Genomic DNA, 17,412 nt, shown 5'->3' with positions numbered 1-17,412 from the left:
CAAAACACTTGTAAGCAGCTCAGCTCCTGCTCTCTGGATCCTCGTGGGAAGGTCCTTGCTGTTGTTTGCCCCAGTGGCTCACTGGTAGCAAGTTCTGCCCTGTGCCTTGCTGCAAGCTCCTAGAACTCTGCTTTGGCTCCCTCCTGTCACCTGGACTTTCCCTGCATGAACAGGGCCTGTGGTTGAGCCATCAGGAGCATCTTGTGCCAGGGATCTCCACTGACCCAGCCTTCTTAAGACTAAATGAACATACACTTAATGGGAATCAATGATGTAAGAGAAAAGTCATCTAAATAAAATCTTATATTAGTTAACCTCATCCTCTTACCCTCGGTAGCACTGAAAGTTTTAAGAAGACCCTCTATATTTTAATTGAGTAATAATCATAAAAGAAACCTGTGTTAAGTGGACCAGAGCCTTGCTAATGGGGGAAGGTGAAAAGCAGTGAAGCACTGGGCACATGCTGTGCTTCATTAAATAGTGAGAGGCCAACTTGACATCCTCTTACTGAAAAGACGTTGGTTCATTAGTTTATTCTGGAATAACAGTGAGAGGATCTGTAATCACTGTGCAGTGGGGAAGGTACTAGTTGTATAATTCCTTGTCATGCAAGTTTATGTTCCTACAACTGTCATCCTATAGGTTCTTGTCAAATTGTGGGTCACTGGGTTAAATGTTTGCTATTTTTGAAAGTAAATTCTATATATTTTTAACTGATATGCGTCATGGTAATTTTTGAAAAAAATGGTACTGGCTACAATTGAAAATTGCTTTGAGAGTGCTCAGCCTTCTTATATACGCTAAAAGAGAGAATGAATTGCCATCAGAGAAAAAATTGATTCAGAATAATTACAGATTTTGTTGTACTAAGTGGAAATAAAATATAAGAGCAGAACAGGTAACTTCTGCGGGTGCATAACCAGTTGACTTTTTGAATCATGATGTTACTTTCCTCCAAAACACAGGCAATGGGAGAGCTTTCTTGAAGTCAGCATAGCAGTCCATGTAAATTCCCACATCTACATTTCTGAATTGCCAGACATGCAGCTTACATGATTGATGCAGTCTATCATATGACCATCACCTTTGTGGCTACATTTAGAAGGCAAAGCCACTGTATCTGTAGTAAAACTACTAGATTTGTTTTCAACACCTTCCATTTTTATTTAACTCTTTACATTAAAAAAAAAAACACCAAACCCCTTAAAATACATTTTTTAAAGTTAGAGCTCTTTCATTTTGTCCTGGTTCTGGCCAGGGCAGGGTTAGTTTTTTCAATTATCCATGAGAGGCATGGATAGGACCTGGAGGTCATTTTCCAGGGACACGGGAAGGGGTCTCTTTTGGGTCACGTAGCATGGCAGAGGGAGCAGTCAGGTATTGTCTGGTGTTTCCACGTGGTGAGCACTCACACAGGAATTGGTTACCTCTTGGCCACTCTGTTATTAATACTGTTGCTATTACTGTTTGTTTTCTTATTTCATTGCTGTTTCTAGTAAATTGTTCTTATCTCAACCCGTGATCTTTACCTTTCATTCCTGCAATTCTCCTCTCCATCCCGCTGCAGGGGAGTTAGGGGGAAGGACGGGGAGTGAGCAAGCAGCGCATTGGTTTGGAGTATTTTAGTGGGAATGCTAAATTGGGGAATACCATTCCTAAATCATGACAGATTTTAAAAAGAATTAATAGATCCATACATACTGTAGTCTGAAAAAATCAATGTCATGTTTTTCCTATGACTAACTCTCATTGAAATGAATTGGAAGATCACATGTGGGTTGAAAGTCTCATCTAGTCCTTTTCTATTCAGAATTTACACAAAAGTTACAATACTGCATTTTATATATCTATGCGTATTTTTCTCTGCTTTGACACCTCCATTTGTTATAGCTTTGCAGAAGGGGGGCATATTATAATGCTAGGCTCTGAAGCATAATGCTGTCCAAGAGGAAAGAAGTGCTCTTCCTTCTCGTTATCTCTTCACGTAGCCAGTGTGTTTGGTCTCTGGAGCTGAGTACCCGGAAACTGTGTCAATGCTAGTAAACTAAATGGAACTGTTCCCTGCCACTGAGACAATCTTGCACAAAATATCCGACCCTCTGCTCTAAATTTCCTATTCTTAAAAGTAAAAAAGATTTTTCCAAGTTACCTGTGCTACCTAGTCACGGTAAATGCTGCCATCACTGTTTATTAACCAGTGCAGGTATAGCCATAATGTTCCGACCCAAGGGGGAGCAGTCAGCACACTGCAAAAACTTGAATTATCCTGTCCTCTGAAGTACATCACCCCTCCAGACGTATCTGTAAGAATCTGGGAGCTTGTGTTTTTCCTCTGCTACATTAAACCTTTTTTCTCAGAAAAATGTGGGAGATCTTAGCTGTATTTCTAGGATGTGGAGAGAGTTCTCGAAATGGTGGGAGGATTTACTCCATGGCCTCACAGTGAAGGACACATTATAAATGCCTGTATCTAAGCTGCATTAGCAAGGACCAAGTTTAAAATACCATTGAGCTTAAGATCAAGAGGGTTTTGTGTTTAGATTCACAGCAGTGCCTGAACAAAGTTCTAGGTAATACAGGAGTGAAAATATCTTCTGCATCAGAGATCCTATGCTTTGCAGTAGGGTTAAGAAGTAGTGTGATGTGACTTCTCCAGGATCAGGCACACATCCACGTGGGGATTGTTGTAGATTTGACTTATGGCCACCTAAAAGGAAGAGTGTTGAATCCCTAAGTACAGTGTACTTTGGTATTGTGAGCATGTGCAACTCTCCGTTTGTGGACGTGGTCGTTTTGCACCACTGTTACAGCCACCTCTTCCCCAGCAAGACCCCCTCCAAGGCATAAAAGGCCAGTGTTTCTTGCTGGAGGTGCCACCTCCCCCACTTTACTCCCCCACCACCCTCATCCCACTTTATCCCCTCATCTCTAAACCAATGTTGTTTTAGACTAAACAGTTGCTTTGCTTTCTTTCATATAATGAAATCTCCTGTCAGTGTTCAACTATGTAAGATTAAATTTACCTCTGAGCCAATGCCATTTTACCCTTAAGGTAACAGGTAGAAGAATAACCTTTCTATGATAGTACCATGAGTATTTGTTACCTTTGACAGGAACTCTGAAAATAAAGGAAAATGCACTCCGATTTTATGAGTTCATCCAGTTTTCTGCATTTAATAACAGACTTCAAGGTTTCCTTCAGAGAAAGTGTGTAATACTGAGTTGTGTTTCACTTAGGTTGGTAAAATCTTCAACTGTATTTCCTAGGCAGAAAAATCCTCAAGTTCTGTTCTTGCCTGTTTCCTACCTGGTTACCCTAATAAAATGCAGTTACCTATCCAGTTGCCAAAGAAAATCAGTCTGCTAGAACTTTGTTGGGCAACCTTATTAAGCTGCAATGTTTGAAAATTATACCTGAACAACATGTTCAGGGTAAAAAATTAAGAGAGTCTTAGATTTTGTAGGCTACATGTGGATGCTGCTATGTTTTATTTTTCTCTGCTAACTGCAACTAAAATAGCAATAAAATGCTAAAACATATACTTTTAATACTATCTCTGTTTACTCTAGGACCTCTTGGATTTACATGGGTAAAACATTACTGCACTTATGACAAAGGAACAAAAACTTTTACGATGAGTATAGCTGAAGCCAAATCCGGTGGAAAAGTGGTGAGTTGCACATACATGATACATACATGAACTATATATTCCATCTTTTACATTAAGCATTTAAGAACTATTAAAGAAAAAAATGTGAACCCAGCATAAGGCTGTTTTCATAGATGAAGCAGTGCATGTCTTATACCGCATGGATAAATATTTAAATAATATTTCTTTTAAAACATATATAAACCTCATATTAACTAACTTCTCTAATGTGGTCATTGCAAATGTGTAGGAAATCAATCGCATTTGCACAGATGGATGAGTTTTGGGAGGGGACTCTGGAGATCTCTAGTTTAAACTCAATGCAGCGTCAACCAGTACAGGCTAGTGAGGTCTGTGTCCAGTCAGGTTTTAGATATCTCCAAGGATGCAGCCCTCTGTGACTAACCTATTTCAGTGTTTGACTGCCATAAAAAAGATTTTTCTTAAATTCAAATGGAATTAATTGTATTTCTGTTTGTGCCCATTGCCTTCTGCCCTTTCACTGGGCACCACTGAGGAGAATCTGACTCAGTCTTCTTTACTCCTTCCCATCAGGTATTTGTAGATAAATCACTGATATGATCCCTCTTCTCCAGGCTGAAAAATCCCAGTTCTCTCAGCTTCTCCTCATATGACAGATCATAGAATCATCAGGCTTGGAAGAAACTTTCAACATCATCTATTCCAACCATCAACCCAGTACCACCATAATCACCCCTAAACCACATCCCCAAGTGCCACATCCAGACTCCTCTTGTACACTTCCAGAGGTGGTGATTCCACCACCTCCCTGGGCAACTTTTTCAACTTATTCCAATGCCTAACCACTCTGAAAAAATTTTTCCTAATAGCTGATCTTAACTTCCCCTGACGCGACTTCAGGCCTTCTCTCACATACTTTCATTTGAGATGTGGCAAAAGATACTCCACCACACTAGAGCCTCCTTTCAGGTAGTTGTGCTCCAAGTCCTTAGTCCTTGGTAGCCCTTAGCTGAACTTGCTCTAGTACCTTGCTGTCCCTCTTGTACCTGGGACCTGAGCGCTGGACACAGCATTCCACGTATGCCTCACCAGTCCTGAATGGGGAGTGAGGATCATCTTCCTCCACTTGCAGGCAGTGCTTTGCCTGGTGCAGTCCAGGAGGCTAGTGACCTTTTGCAGCAAGGTCACATTGCTGGCTCATGGTCAATTTGTTGCCCACGAGAACCTGATAGTCCTTTTCTGCCAAACTGCTTTCCACTCTGTCAGCTTCTGCCTGTCATGGTGCCTGGGCTTGTCACTATTTATGCTTAACATTGCTGGCCCCAGTACTGACCTCTTGGGCATAGCACTGGTCACTGTCTGCAGCTAGACTTCTGCTGTGAGCTCAGCAGGTCAGAGTTTTCCGTCCACCTTACCACCTAGCCTGTACTCCACCTGTACTTATCTATGAGGATATATTAGGATGTAGTGTCAAAAGCCTGGCTAAACTTGAGATAAACAATATTCATTGCTCTTCCATCATAGATTGAGCCATCCATCATATTGTAGAGGACTATCAAGTTGATCCTGCATGATTTTCCTTCCTTAAATTCATGCTGACTACTTCCAGTAACCTTTGTTCCCCAAATATGTTTGGAAATGCTCTCCGTGATTATTCACTTCATCACTTTCTCAGGGATAAAGGTGATGCAGACTGGCCCATAGTTCCCCATAAGATGAGAGGAAATGGTCTCTAATTGCTTCAGGGGAGATTTAGATTGGTTATTACAGATGATTTCTTCACCAAAAGGGTTGTCAAGCATTGGAACAGGCTGCCCAGGGAAGTGGTTGAGTCACCAACCCTGGAGGTATTTAAAAGACATGTAGATGGTTTAATCATGGCCTTTTCCGACCTAAATGATTCTATGATTCTGTATCCTTCTCCTCACTCTTCTTGAAGACAGGAGTGACATTTGCTTCCTCCCATTACTCAGAATCCCCAACTGTGTCAGCCTTGCCAACATTATATAGAGGTCTCATGATCATGGTAGCCAGAATTAGGAGGTAGTCAGCTTTATTCTTTATAAATCTTTTTATCTGCATGTGAGAGTTGGCAGAATTATATGATTTTATAAGTTTTGAATTTAGGGAATTTTCTGAAATATAATGATTAAATAACAAATACATGACAGAAAGCTATTAACTGCTGTCTTACTGTATATACAGAAAAAATATTGTATATTGTATATGTTCCTAAATAATTTCAGTCCCTGTCTTAAGACATGTTTTGACTGTTCATACGGTTAAGTTTAGGATGTGAAGCCAAGTTATATAAGCTTACTGCCTCTGCTAATTTCATTTTGTTTTGTTTTGTAGAATGGTCTTGTCACAAGCTCACCAGAAATGTTCAAGCTAAAATCTTGCATCAGGAGAAAGACAGATTCAATTGACAAACGATTCTGTTTCGATATTGAAGTATATGAGAGGTTTGAATTGTCTTCATTGTGTTAACAATTTGAAAATAATCGTAACCAATATATAATAATGACTCCTGTAAAAGAAACAGATATGTTTGTATGCAGAAACAATATGTATGCAGACAAACTAGGCTTTCAAGACTTAATACTTCTTTGTTCAAACATGGTTTTCTAACAAAATTTGTCACATTGCGTATGTGTTGTCTTTACTACATTATATTTGCATGCAGATACAAGACAGGTTCTTACAGAACCTGTAGGAAAACTATCCTCTTTTATAAACAAATCATACATATTTTTATAAATACCTATTAATAAGCATATTCTGCTCAAAGGTCTATTTCATTCAGAAATGTATGGTAGCACATTGTTTTTCTTTCTTGAAAATTACATCTGTAACATTTTTTCTGCTTATTCCTGGGTATTATTATTATATGAGATAGATGAAAACAGCTTTCCTATGTTTAAACTATATGTATACAGTAGTTTGTAGAAATATTTTTTCCAAGCTCAGGGATAAAGAGAAATATTGAATTAATTTTTTTGTTAAAATATGATAAATAGACTGACTTTTGTAGCTGTTCTCTTAAAAAATGTTTTGACTGTTGCCAAACTTTTAGAAAACAGACCCGTTTTATATCTACCTCAAAATTATTCTGTTATGTCAGAAACTGTCAACTTTCTCTGACTGCTGTGTCTTTTATGTATTCACATGTCAATATGCATTTGAATTCTAGCTTTGGAAACTGAGAAAAGTAGTAATTTCATTGAATGTGTGTGTTTTTGACAGACCTGGAATCATCACACTGCAAGCTTTTTCAGAATCCAACCGAAAACTTTGGCTCGAAGCTATGGATGGAAAGGAACCAGTAAGGATATTTTTTAATTTTCTTTTCATTTTACGCTTTTATGGCACACATATTAAAGAAGAAGCTAGTATAAACTTCAGATACTCTGTTGCAATACCAGCAAATACAGTTCTTTTCTTTGTGAGACACTACTGCAAGTACATAGTGAAAATAGGTACAAATAGAAAAGGAGAACTATTAATTTAAGCCGACAGTTATATATCATTATTTTATGTTAGGATATTCTAAGTAATAATAGTTTAAGTAATAGACTAGCATAGTAATAGGATTCATGGTGCAGGTAAATTATGTGAAGTGGTAGTTATTACAGTAGTAAAGATCAACCATCTTTTGGGCAATGTTGTGGAGTAAACAATTATCATCTCAAAAGGCACTGCAGAGACCAGAAAAATGTGTTGAAAGCTACTGAGAGACAGGCTTGTCTGAGTTTTCTGCCCACTATTTGTCTACCCTTAAAGTAGTCACTGAATGAGGGTGATGTCAGACCTGTATCTGATAGGAAAAAAAGGTTGATCAGTTTTATGAGATAGATGAGTGTTTTTACATGCTTCTTGCTTGACTGAACCACTACAGAAATTGGATTGCTAGTAGTATTGAAATTTAACCCACTTGGACTCTGTAAATCTTACTTCTAATGCATTAGTTGCCTATAGTAGCACGGGCTGTTAACCCGGGTGTGTGCTGGAGTGGTAAACATCAAGAGATGGTGAAAGGCAGAGTTGGCATTTCCCTAGCAGCAAGCTAATACACAGCATGCTGCAACTACTAACAAACCTGGTAATAAAGAATTTAAAGTACAATTATTGTCCTGTTGCATTGTTGTTGTTCGGTTGTTTGTTTTTTTTAACAGATCTACACACTGCCAGCCATTATTAGCAAGAAGGAAGAAAGTAAGCTTTTTTTTTGTTGAGTTACCAAATACTGCTAGATTTCTGTCGTGTTCCAGTTTCTTGATATATGTGTGGGAGAGAGATACTAATTATTTTATGTTTTATTTCTATTGCTGTGAAGTAATTTTGTTGGATTAAGTGATTTGGTTACGCAAAAGCACATCCTAAACTATGTAAACTATGAGACAGCCTTCAACTTTTGTATTGCTGGAAAAAAATTTGAGTGCCTCCAAAGCTACAATATATTTAATAAATCTTTTAAGTTTCCGTCGGTAGTCTGTAAATCTAAATGTAAATACATACACTGTGCTGAGATAATATCTTATATAGAGTCATAGAATCATTTATGTTGAAAAAGGCCTTTAAGATCATCAAATCCAACCATTAAACCAGCACTGCCAAGTCCAGCACAAAATCATGTCCTTAAGTGCCTCATCTACATCCCTTTAGGGATGGTGACTCAGCCACTTCCCTGGCCAGCCTCTTCCAATACTTGGCAACCCTTTTTGTGAAGAAATTTTCCCTGATATCCAATCTAAACCTTCCCTGGCACAACTTCAGGCCATTTACTCTTGTCCTGTCACTTGTTACTTGAGAGAAGAGACCAACCCTCACTTCACACAACCTCCTTTCAGGTAGTTGTAGAGAGTGGTAAGGTTCCCCCTGAGTCTCCTTTTCCCCAGAATAAACAGCCCCAGCTGCCTCAACTGCTCCTCATCAGACTTGTTCTCTGGACCATTCACCAGCTCCGTTGCCCTTCCCTGGACACACTCCAGCACCTCAATGTCTTTCTTGTAGTGAGGGGCCCAAAACTGAACACAGGATCTGAGGTGTGACCTCACCAGTGCCAAGTACGGGAGACGATCACTGCCCTGGTCCTGCTGGCCACACTATTGCTGATACAGGCGAGGATGCCATTGGCCTTCCTGGCCTCCTGGGCACACTACTGGCTCATGTTCAGCCACTGCTGACCAACATCTGCAGGTCCTTTTCTGCCAGGCAGCTTCCAGTCACACTTCCCTAAACCTGTAGCACTGCCTGGGGTTGTCGTGACCTAAGTGCAGGACCTGGCACTTGGCCTCGTGGCACCTCACACAATTGATCTTGGCCCGTCACATCTTTTTAGTTTTAGGTGTATATGCACCTATTAGATACACTGAGTAACAGGATGAGTGTATTTAAAGATACTATGAGATTTGTGTGCATAATTGTATTAACATTATATTGATACGTCTGTTATTAACATCATATTCTATTAACTCAAATATGTAAAAATAATTTAAATATGTATGTGGGTGTATGTATCGCAGGGAGAGATTTGTCAGATTAGGACATACATCTTAATAGGAGGTGTATTTGAGACTGAAAATCTGATATTTAAGCAAATGCACCTGGTTTTTCTTAATGGTGAAAAATATACTGTTTATGATTTTCTTTATTTAAGTAGTTATTTAGACAGTTTATTTTTTTTCTTTATTTAGCTAGTTAGAACAGTGGGTGTTGAAGATAGAAAATGAATGAGAAATATATTCACTTGAAATAAACCCACTAATTAAAGTAAATAACAAGGATCGTTTTCCTATGTTACCATTTTATGAGTGGTTATGTGCATGTGTAAAGAACAAGAAATCTTGTTGCATTAAATCCAATGAATATATTCTGTTCATAATGTAAATCCTGAACTCTTAAAAGCATTTTGCTCAGCAGAGCGGACTACAGTAATTTCCTTTTAAAACCACAAGCTTTCAGGTGTATGTTTAGAGGAGCTACTGATTTCTGAGAAAGACAGTAGAATATTAAGCTTCTAAAGATGCAGTAGTGACTAGAAAGTTGGATTTGAATGCTAAGGATTTATCTACAGAAATACTATTACAGAATGAGTATCATAACCTTGTGGATAAATGTGTATCAGCCCTTGACTAATATGTGAATGTAGCTAAACAGGGAGATTTTGTGTATTGATGTTAGGAAGTAATTACCATTTTTTCTTTTTTTTATAGTGTTCTTAAATGAAGCAGGTTTCAACTTTGTGAGGAAATGTATTCATGCTGTAGAAACAAGAGGTGTGTATTTAATCACAAATATGTATTAGATTATTATGATTTCTTTTTCTGAAATATTACTTTGATTAATTCTACATGTTTTACAGCTGTGCTTTGGAATATGTCCATCATTTGGTTTGGAATTTCCACATTTTATCTGTGTGGTTTACACTTCCAGTTTACAACTCAAAATTGTTGCCACAAGTTCCAACAACAGTTCTTAACATACCATTTAAGTGGGTTTTTTAAACATTTTCTGTAATTCCTTGTTGATTAGACAGCTTTATACACATTTGCTCACATCCTTAGTCTTTAATGTGTGTGCACTGAATTGTGTTTTCTTATGATAAAAACTGTAGGGAGTCTCAGCTCCCAACTTTGGTTTCAGGCATGAAACCTGAAGACTGAAAAGGGACATCAGTACTTTCTGCTGGTAAATCTGTTTTTTTTCGGAGCATAACTCCTATAATTTTGCACACGGTTTGTTATTTTGTTTTTAAATGTTTACAACTCATTTTTGGTAGTGATAATATACAATAAGGAAGTAATAATCACTCTGCTAATGAGGTGATATTTTACAACTCACAATAAGTTTTACCCCTTCCAAATGGAGAGGTGTGGCTATATCATCTCCCATAAAATAAGATAACCTTTTTTTTGAACTTTCAATGTGTAGATCTCTTAGTAATCCAGATGTGGTCTCTGTGCAATCTTGATCTCAACATGAATTCAGCTTCTCAGTCAACACTGTTATGTAGCTTTTAAATCACTGCTGACTCAGAGCTTGCATTTTTTTCTGGGGGAATGAGGCATAAAAAAAAAGTTTTAAAACCAAACACCTAGGTTATCTAAGTGAGGTCAGATTTTAGAATGTTGTTTTCAAAGGAAAATTAGACAATTTTTAAATGGTAAGGCTTGAAGTGAGGAGAATGGAAGACATTTAAATCCTGCTGATTTTAAAAGGCAGTTAAAAACAATAAAATTATCATCATTTAAATATTTAGATTACTGTGTTGCAAATGTCACTCTTGAAACATTTTTTATTATTATCTGTGCTATTAAGAAAAAGCATAACGATTTTAACTTATAGGTAACATATAAATTTTCAACTGATGTGTTGCAACAGTATACAGTATATATTTTTATTTTCATATTACAGTATGTACAATCATTTCTTATAAATGTCATTCAGATCTTAACTGGAAGGGATGGTGGTTTAAGCAAACATAGATGCTCAGTAATTCCATTGACTTCTAGGTGATACAAACTTGTTGATGTGTAATGTGTTTTCAGACTGCTTTTGGGTCTTATTTTTCACTTTTCCTAGCCATTACCTTGTTGTTTGCTAATATGTGTCATTTCCATGCAGAAGGGTTCTGTTAATGTAAAATTATGCTTAGTGTATTATGTGGTGTGGATTCAGTGGAATGCATTTGTTATTATCCCAGAAGAGAATTCAGTACTCAACAACACAGTACTCAAGAATGTAATGGTACAGTTTTCCATAAACGCATTTCGATATTCTGAAAACATACACCAAGGATACATCAGTGTATATTGAAATAACCATATTTTCATTATTTTCATTTACTTGTTTTCCCAACATAGGTATTACAATCCTGGGATTGTACAGAATAGGTGGTGTAAATTCCAAGGTGCAGAAGCTGATGAACACCGTATTTTGTAAGTATCTGAAGTGAACCTTTGTCAGTGTGCAGTGTGTGCACTGTGGTCCTTTTGCCTTAAGTGCTGTGCTCAGAAGAGTGTGTCATGATATTTACAATTTTATATGCGCTCTTACCGCCACTAAATTAATTTGCAGTCTTAAAATGAGTGCTTCATCTCTAACTAGTTTCTTGTGAGCAGAAGTATTCACTTCTACATTTTATACATGAGCAAATTACAAATAAAAATGCATTTCTTCTTTTATCTTTAAAGTTCTATTTGTTCATATATATTTGTTCATATATATTTGGCATGTTTCAGAAGTTCTCCAAAGCTGAGTTCCATAATACATCATGACTTAGCTTAATGACTTAGCATCATGACTTAGCATGGACTGTTGTTCCAGTCTTTCACTTTTCCTGCTAATTTGGCACTCCTATGCCTCTGTTTGCATGTCTAAGGCAAACACGTTAGTAATTCTATGTGCACTTGGGCTTGCCTTTCACTTTGACACAGTGCATAAAGCTAATACTTGCAGTTACTAAATATGACTGCTAAATTTATTTTTATTAATACTTTGCCAGAGATTAAAAGATTCAAACTGATAAGATTGGTAGTTAGTCTGGCTAATAAGTAATTGCTAGAGCTAAATGGCTAATTTAGTAGCTTCTGTTTTGCTACTTTTCTAGTTATTGCGTTAGTCAAACTATAACACAATCATAATTCAAATTTCTACCAGCCCCTAAATCTCCTCCTGATATGGATATTGATATGGAACTTTGGGACAATAAAACAATAACAAGCGGACTAAAAAACTACCTCAGGTAAGTATGATCCTACATAGTCTCAGTATTCCTTTTCTGGCCCATTAGTCTTTTGCTTATTATTATCATATTACATTTCTTGTACCCATTAGCATGGTGATAATTGAGTATATTATTATCCTGCCTAATATCTCTGTGATTATGTGTAATAATACACACTTTCTACCTTATTAAGATAGTTCTGGCTTATATAGCCCTAAATTTGACAGAATTTAATTCATTGCATGTTTTTATTTAAATTTTTTTATGTTAACCACAAAGCATGTTGTGCTCAGTCTTTTGTTTCTGAATCCCACAAGATTTCATGACATCATTGTTGGAACAGAATAAAAATCCCAGCAAAACACAGGTTTTTATCTTATGCTGTTGTTCATAAACAAAATATCCCTCCAACACTTTCATTTTTGCTGATAAGAAACAGAATATTCAGAAAATATGGTACTTCTGAGATAACTCTTTCAGTTCTCAATATATAATGTTAAAAAAACCATAATGAAAAGTATCCAATCTAAATGGTGGGTGTTCTATGCCTTCTAAAAATCTAGACTTCCTAAACCAATAACCTAACAAAAGTCAGCATCAAAAATCTCTATTAACTGTGGAAAATATGCCTAGGATTTATAGTGGAATGCTCATGTACATTTCATTGAGAAGAGTGCTTTTGGTTGAAGAAACTTATTATACATCTTCAGACACACAAATCATCATAGATACTGTGTTTGTGAAATTAGAACATGAGGCAGCAAGCAGTAGCTGTGTGCTTGTCTCTGTAAGGCAACTCACAGTCTGCCTTTCAGAGGCTGACTCTTTTAGGATCTCTCAGATCAGAATTTCAGTCCCAAATTTCATCACGTTTTTACCTTTCTTGGACAAAAGATTGATTCTGCAGCCCACTATACCATGTCTGCACCTATATTTAAGACAGGAAACAGTGAACCTCTGTGCTGAAGTCAGTGCCAGTAACATTTCAGTAATTTACGTGGTGACATAAGATTCAACTCATTGATTTTGAGACTATGTCCATGACCAAGTTATATGTTACTTGTAATCAGTCATCATTGAATTGGGTTTCCTAGGACCAATAGGACATTGTGCAGATGTTGAGGGCTATCATAATCACAATCATAAAACTTAAAAAGACTTTGAGTCTGTTTTAAATAACCTTTTAATATGTTTTTTTACAACCAGATGTCTTTCAGAACCACTGATGACTTTCAAGCTGCACAAAGATTTCATTGTTGCTGTTAGTAAGTAAAGTGATAAATACACTTTTGTGAAAGTAATATTGTTTCTAAACTTCGATCTCCCCAGTCACTATCTCTACTTTTCTCCTTGCTCTATTATTCAGTGATCCAGCCCTCAAAGCAGAGAAGTCACACTAGATGAAGCTGTTCAGTGGTTTGTTCTGATCTTTTTAGTGGTTCTGTGTGACTGCCTTCTGCATGAAATTTTGAACCTTGATTTAGATGTTTGTTTGTTTCATATACGCTGATAATTCTTTTATAACATTGATCCCTCTCATCCAGGGACCTTTTTTTTCCCAGCTTGCCTTGAAAAATTAGATGGGGCGATAATTATCTCCTTTCAACAAATGGAGTAATTAGATCAAGTGATAGGAGATACTGTTTTTCTAATGACTTCAGTTTAGAATTTGAAGTTATTTCCCCATTTCCTCTTGTCTTGATAAGAATAAAAGACACTGAAGAACTTTAGATATTTTAAAAATCAAGGAGCAAAAGCTTAGATTTCACTGAAGTGGCACATAGGGTCTATATTGCCATTAATTTTATTGATTCCAGTATTTGTGGTAATTGCTTTAGATGAATTAGTTTAAATACAGATTTCAGAATGTAATAAATGTAATCAAATTGTCCTCATCATTTTGAAGGCTAATTGTGTTTGGCTCCTCTTATTGCATGTTTATGTTAGCATACAGGCATTGATGCCATTTGTAGTCACTTCTTAGCACATGTTCTGAGTTATTAACAATTTGTTTTCTATTTAATAGAGTCAGATGATCAGAACTACAGAGTTGAGGCAGTGCATGCACTTGTGCATAAGTTACCAGAGAAGAACAGAGAGATGCTGGACATCCTTATTAAGCACTTGGTCAAGTAATTATTTTTTATTTTTCTCTTTGATATTATTGTAAGATGCTATTATTTCTGCTTAAATTTGTCAGTGTTGTTTAATCCATTCTCTGTGTTGAAACAATGCCACTTGAAATTACATTTAATTTCTAAAATGCTGTTCTCAACTTAACTTGAATAATACTCTGTAGAAACAGAATAAAAAATAGAGAGTCGTAAGTCATAGAGTCACCAAGATGGCTAACTATGTTTGTAAAATAAACCCAGTCAATGTTTTCATTCATGTTCCTACTTACTACAGGACTCGTAACTAAATAAATTCAAGAAACATCTATAACTATGCCAAGGTTGATGGAAAACGCTGGTTTGAATCTGTCTCAAAGTCCCACACTGTTTCACGACAGAGGTGGGCCGATGTGATAATACTCGTCCTTCACATTTGATCTTATTTTTCTCTCTAACAACTCTGAAGTGCAGTAACATTTGAAAGCACTAATTTAAAGTATCATTATTTATATTTTTGATATTTATATAAATGCCCCACTTTTGAATCTCCCGTAACACTACCTGGAGTATTAATTGTCAGATAGAAAAGATTTTGCATTTCTTTAAACCGATGACCTTTTTTCTTCATTGAATTACACTTGGCATATGCTGTGAAACAAAAAAAGACAGGTTTTTATTCTCTTATGTCTCTCTGTATCACTAGCTGTCATTACATACCATTATTGCATTTTACTTTATCCTGTTTCTGCATCAGATGTTATTTGTATATTTTCTAAATCTACAGTTAGTTTTCAATGGTATTTGCTGACTACTTTTTAATATGCATTATTCTTTCTGATTTAGGATGCTCTATACTTTTTAGTTCATTTGTCAGTGATCTGGGAATGTGAATAGTGAAGCAGGAGTTGTTCAGTTAAAGTACACATGACTGAGATATGTAGAAGACATAAGAGAGGAGTCCATATCGTTTTCATTCCATTCACTACATTCCAACTGTTCTGCTTTTTTGATCACAGCTTGAGCCACAGCTTGCAGTAAGCTGTCTACAGCAGAGACTAGTGCAGTTTTGCTTCCTGTTATAGAAATTAGAACTTTGAAAATTTATTTGACAGGAAATTATTTAGCCCTAAAAAATTATTTTTAGCCCTTTATGTCATTAGCCCCTGTAGAACTAACATGATAGCAAGCTGCTGTTGAATGCTTCCATTGCAAAAAGGCAGACCTTGCATCTTGTTGGGATGATGCAGAGAACCAGATGGAAAAAAGTTTCCTAAGTTTCCTTACTCAGAGAATTGTTTGATTAGCTAAACACTGTAATACCTATTCCTTTATAACCCCCTAAAAAGTGAAAGCATTTAATGAGGGCTTAACAATTTTGTAAAAGCTGCTGGTCTGGAAGCCTCAAACTTAGAGAGATATATGCATAGGAACTGATTTATTTGTAGCCAAAATTAGTGTTAGGCAAGCAGTGACCTCTTTTCATGGCCTCTTTATTCTCAGTGTAATCTCAGATGCAATTCCAAAGAAAAGCACACCTGAAGTATTCCTCTCTTTAATTATTCTCTTTAATTCTTGCCTATGTCATCTTTGTTGTGATTCTCATTTCCTGTAAATGTAATCTTGGTTTGACACTGAATGCTTTTAATAGTTTCTTTCCAACATTCAATTCACCCCTTCTAATTTCTCATATAATTTACCAGTTGTTGTTTATGCTAGCAATTCTAATGAGACAGAATTCAAAATAAGTCTCTTGAGTGTATTAGTCACCTTCCTTACTCATCTTTTTCCAACCACTGTGTGGGGATTTTTCAAGGAGCAAATGGCAGGTGAAATGCCTAGTTTTATGAAAATGAGAAAATTTGGAAAAAAAATCCAACCTCGTGTTTCCTCATTCTTTTGTTAAAAATCCAGTTTCAAAGTGTACATTGTTTCTTTATATTTCTTTTAGCTGTTCAGTTCCTTTATGCATGCTTTTGCATCTTGGTGAAAATACTATACTTTTAACTATGAGTTATAAAATAAGGATATTATTTTATCTTGGTTTAATTCATAAGGTCTTTATGTCTCTGCCTACCTTGAATTTTATGTCACTGTGGAAAATTAAATATGATCTAGATGATGTGAGATGTAGATCATGCTGAAAACAAAGAAACAAACAAAAACTAGCAAATCCTGAAAAGCACTCAGGAAAGAGGTGATACTGCATGCATACATACTTAGTGAGTAGCTAGGCAAGCACGGGAAGTTTGGTGTTATTTTCACATAGATAGCTCATTTTTTGTTTTTAAACTTCCCTAGTAGTCAAATTACCTATCTACTCTAAAGAGTAAATCATTCTTTGGTATGATTTAATAATACAATACTTTTCTATGGTAGATAGTTGGGAGTCTGCAATCCAGCAGTATCAAAAAATTGCTGGTGATACATCAAAGAAGGAGATTTTGAGGAGAAAGCAGTGACACCTCAATGAATGCCATACAGCTCCCTGAAATGCATGATTGCCTCAGCCTGTGTCTGTGCAGTAGCCCAGCAACAGTAGGACTAGGTCAGGGGAAAGTGGCAATCAAAATGATCCATTTACAGCCCTGGGTTCTTTCTCTTTTGCAAGAAACTGAACCTTTAAAATGCTTTGTAGAAAGCCCTTTCTGGTTACAGTGTTATTAAATTTACCATTTCTTTTATTAACCAAGCTACTGAATTTGTTACCAAGGAAACATGAACAGTAGACAAATATTACTTCTCTCTTATGGTGTAAGACTATAATGTTTGTGTAACTGATCTCTACAGTTACTGTACAGCACAAAGAAGAGTAACATTGCAGAGCAGTTTTTTAAGGTTTTTTTAGCAAATCTAGAGCTGAGTTATTCAACATTCCATTTTCATTAAAATACTGCTGAACTTCCCAAACACCCCTTAGTCATCTAAGACAAACATAAGA

The 17,412-nt window shown here is 36.4% G+C and overlaps 1 protein-coding gene across 1 annotated transcript in view; it reads left to right on the top strand.

Moving 5' to 3' along the window:
* The window catches only part of ARHGAP42 (Rho GTPase activating protein 42), a 146,984-nt gene that overhangs the window by 111,886 nt on the left and 17,686 nt on the right, over positions 1–17,412 (top strand). The window contains exons 9-17 of the mRNA XM_017816045.1: positions 3,571–3,671; positions 5,988–6,097; positions 6,879–6,957; positions 7,808–7,847; positions 9,848–9,910; positions 11,498–11,572; positions 12,294–12,378; positions 13,567–13,625; positions 14,387–14,492. Of these exons, the coding sequence (XP_017671534.1) occupies positions 3,571–3,671; positions 5,988–6,097; positions 6,879–6,957; positions 7,808–7,847; positions 9,848–9,910; positions 11,498–11,572; positions 12,294–12,378; positions 13,567–13,625; positions 14,387–14,492 (718 nt within the window). The remainder of the gene's footprint in view (positions 1–3,570; positions 3,672–5,987; positions 6,098–6,878; positions 6,958–7,807; positions 7,848–9,847; positions 9,911–11,497; positions 11,573–12,293; positions 12,379–13,566; positions 13,626–14,386; positions 14,493–17,412) is intronic.

Source organism: Lepidothrix coronata, unplaced genomic scaffold (assembly GCF_001604755.1).
Source record: "Lepidothrix coronata isolate B3197 unplaced genomic scaffold, Lepidothrix_coronata-1.0 Scaffold53, whole genome shotgun sequence".
Lineage (NCBI taxonomy): Eukaryota > Metazoa > Chordata > Aves > Passeriformes > Pipridae > Lepidothrix > Lepidothrix coronata.
Note: the sequence above shows the minus strand (reverse complement) of the source record. Positions and strands in the feature narration are given on the sequence as shown.